General features: G+C 48.7%; 1 protein-coding gene across 1 annotated transcript; it reads left to right on the top strand.

Moving 5' to 3' along the window:
* Positions 1–181: 181 nt before the first annotated feature.
* Pmar_PMAR015728 (hypothetical protein) lies at positions 182–972 on the top strand (the record flags this gene model as incomplete). The annotated part of the gene is made up of 5 exons (XM_002783440.1): positions 182–267; positions 330–428; positions 475–604; positions 650–746; positions 791–972. Coding segments are annotated over 5 exons (594 nt in total), but the record flags the coding sequence as incomplete, so codon positions are not given.
* Between the last annotated feature and the right edge of the window lie 79 nt (positions 973–1,051).

Raw genomic sequence — 1,051 nt, 5'->3', positions numbered from 1 at the left:
AGGGATTGTCGATGATTTATTGTCAGAATACTGTCGTACAATGTGAAGTGATTGACGGTAGCTTTAACGACAAGGTTAAGGTTCGATTGCTCCAGAATCGCTGTGATGGGCTCTTCTTCAAATGGGATAAGGTAGGCGTATCCTTGAGTGCATAGTCGTGGTGGAAGGGTGTTGTCTGTAGAGAAATAACGAGATAGAGAATGCTAAAGGCAACTGGAATCAGGGCGATCTCCTCACAGCTCGAGTCACTCACATAAAGCCGGATGTGTACGACTCTGATGACCACGACAGCTACCTCAACTGTGTGAAGAGGAGTTGTGCTGGTGTAGGTTCAAGGTGGACGTAACTGTTGAGGACATCACTGATTATGAGCAGAGAGAGATAATAGATCAGGATCCGAAGTTGGTCGCTAAGAGCGATGACTTCCGGTAGGTTGTTGGGTACCTTGAATGACAGCTGCAGCAATGGTCTTAGGGAACTCCGCGGCCTCGGGAAGGTGGTGGTCACTCAGAAGCAAGGTCTTGATGCTGCCGCTTCTATTCGTGGTCGGCGTATCATCAGACATGACAACTATAAGGAAATCTCCCACAGTGCTGCGATGGCCGTAAGCACTGGTCAGTCGTGTTTCTGCTGAGTCCTTCTGTGTTAGTATCTTGAGTCGCCCTCCATCCCAATAGGCGAGGTCCTATTCCGACCTAGTACGAGCCATCAAGGTCATTACATATGCATGATCAAGATCAAACAAGGTGAGTGATTATGTCTAACGACTTGATGTAGAGCTTTCCCTCAGGCAACAGAACCAGCACTGATTGGGTGAAGCAATTCGTCTTCCAAGAGGCCAAGAGTAAATTCACTCAGCAGGCAGCTCAACAGAACACCCTCGGCAATGCCAAGATGGTTTATAAGGTTGGTCAAGGCTCGTCCTCTGCTCTCATAGCTTCCTCTCCGTTTGCAGTTGCCTGGAGAGCCTGAGGAATTTGACGAGTTGGATCAGATCAAGGCGATGATTGTCGAACCGTGAGTCCATCCGCATTGGGGATGTTACGTGAGG

The sequence above is a fragment of the Perkinsus marinus genome (genome assembly GCF_000006405.1).
Source record: "Perkinsus marinus ATCC 50983 genomic scaffold scf_1104296937012, whole genome shotgun sequence".
In the NCBI taxonomy this organism is placed as follows: Eukaryota; Perkinsozoa; order Perkinsida; family Perkinsidae; genus Perkinsus; species Perkinsus marinus.
Note: the sequence above shows the minus strand (reverse complement) of the source record. Positions and strands in the feature narration are given on the sequence as shown.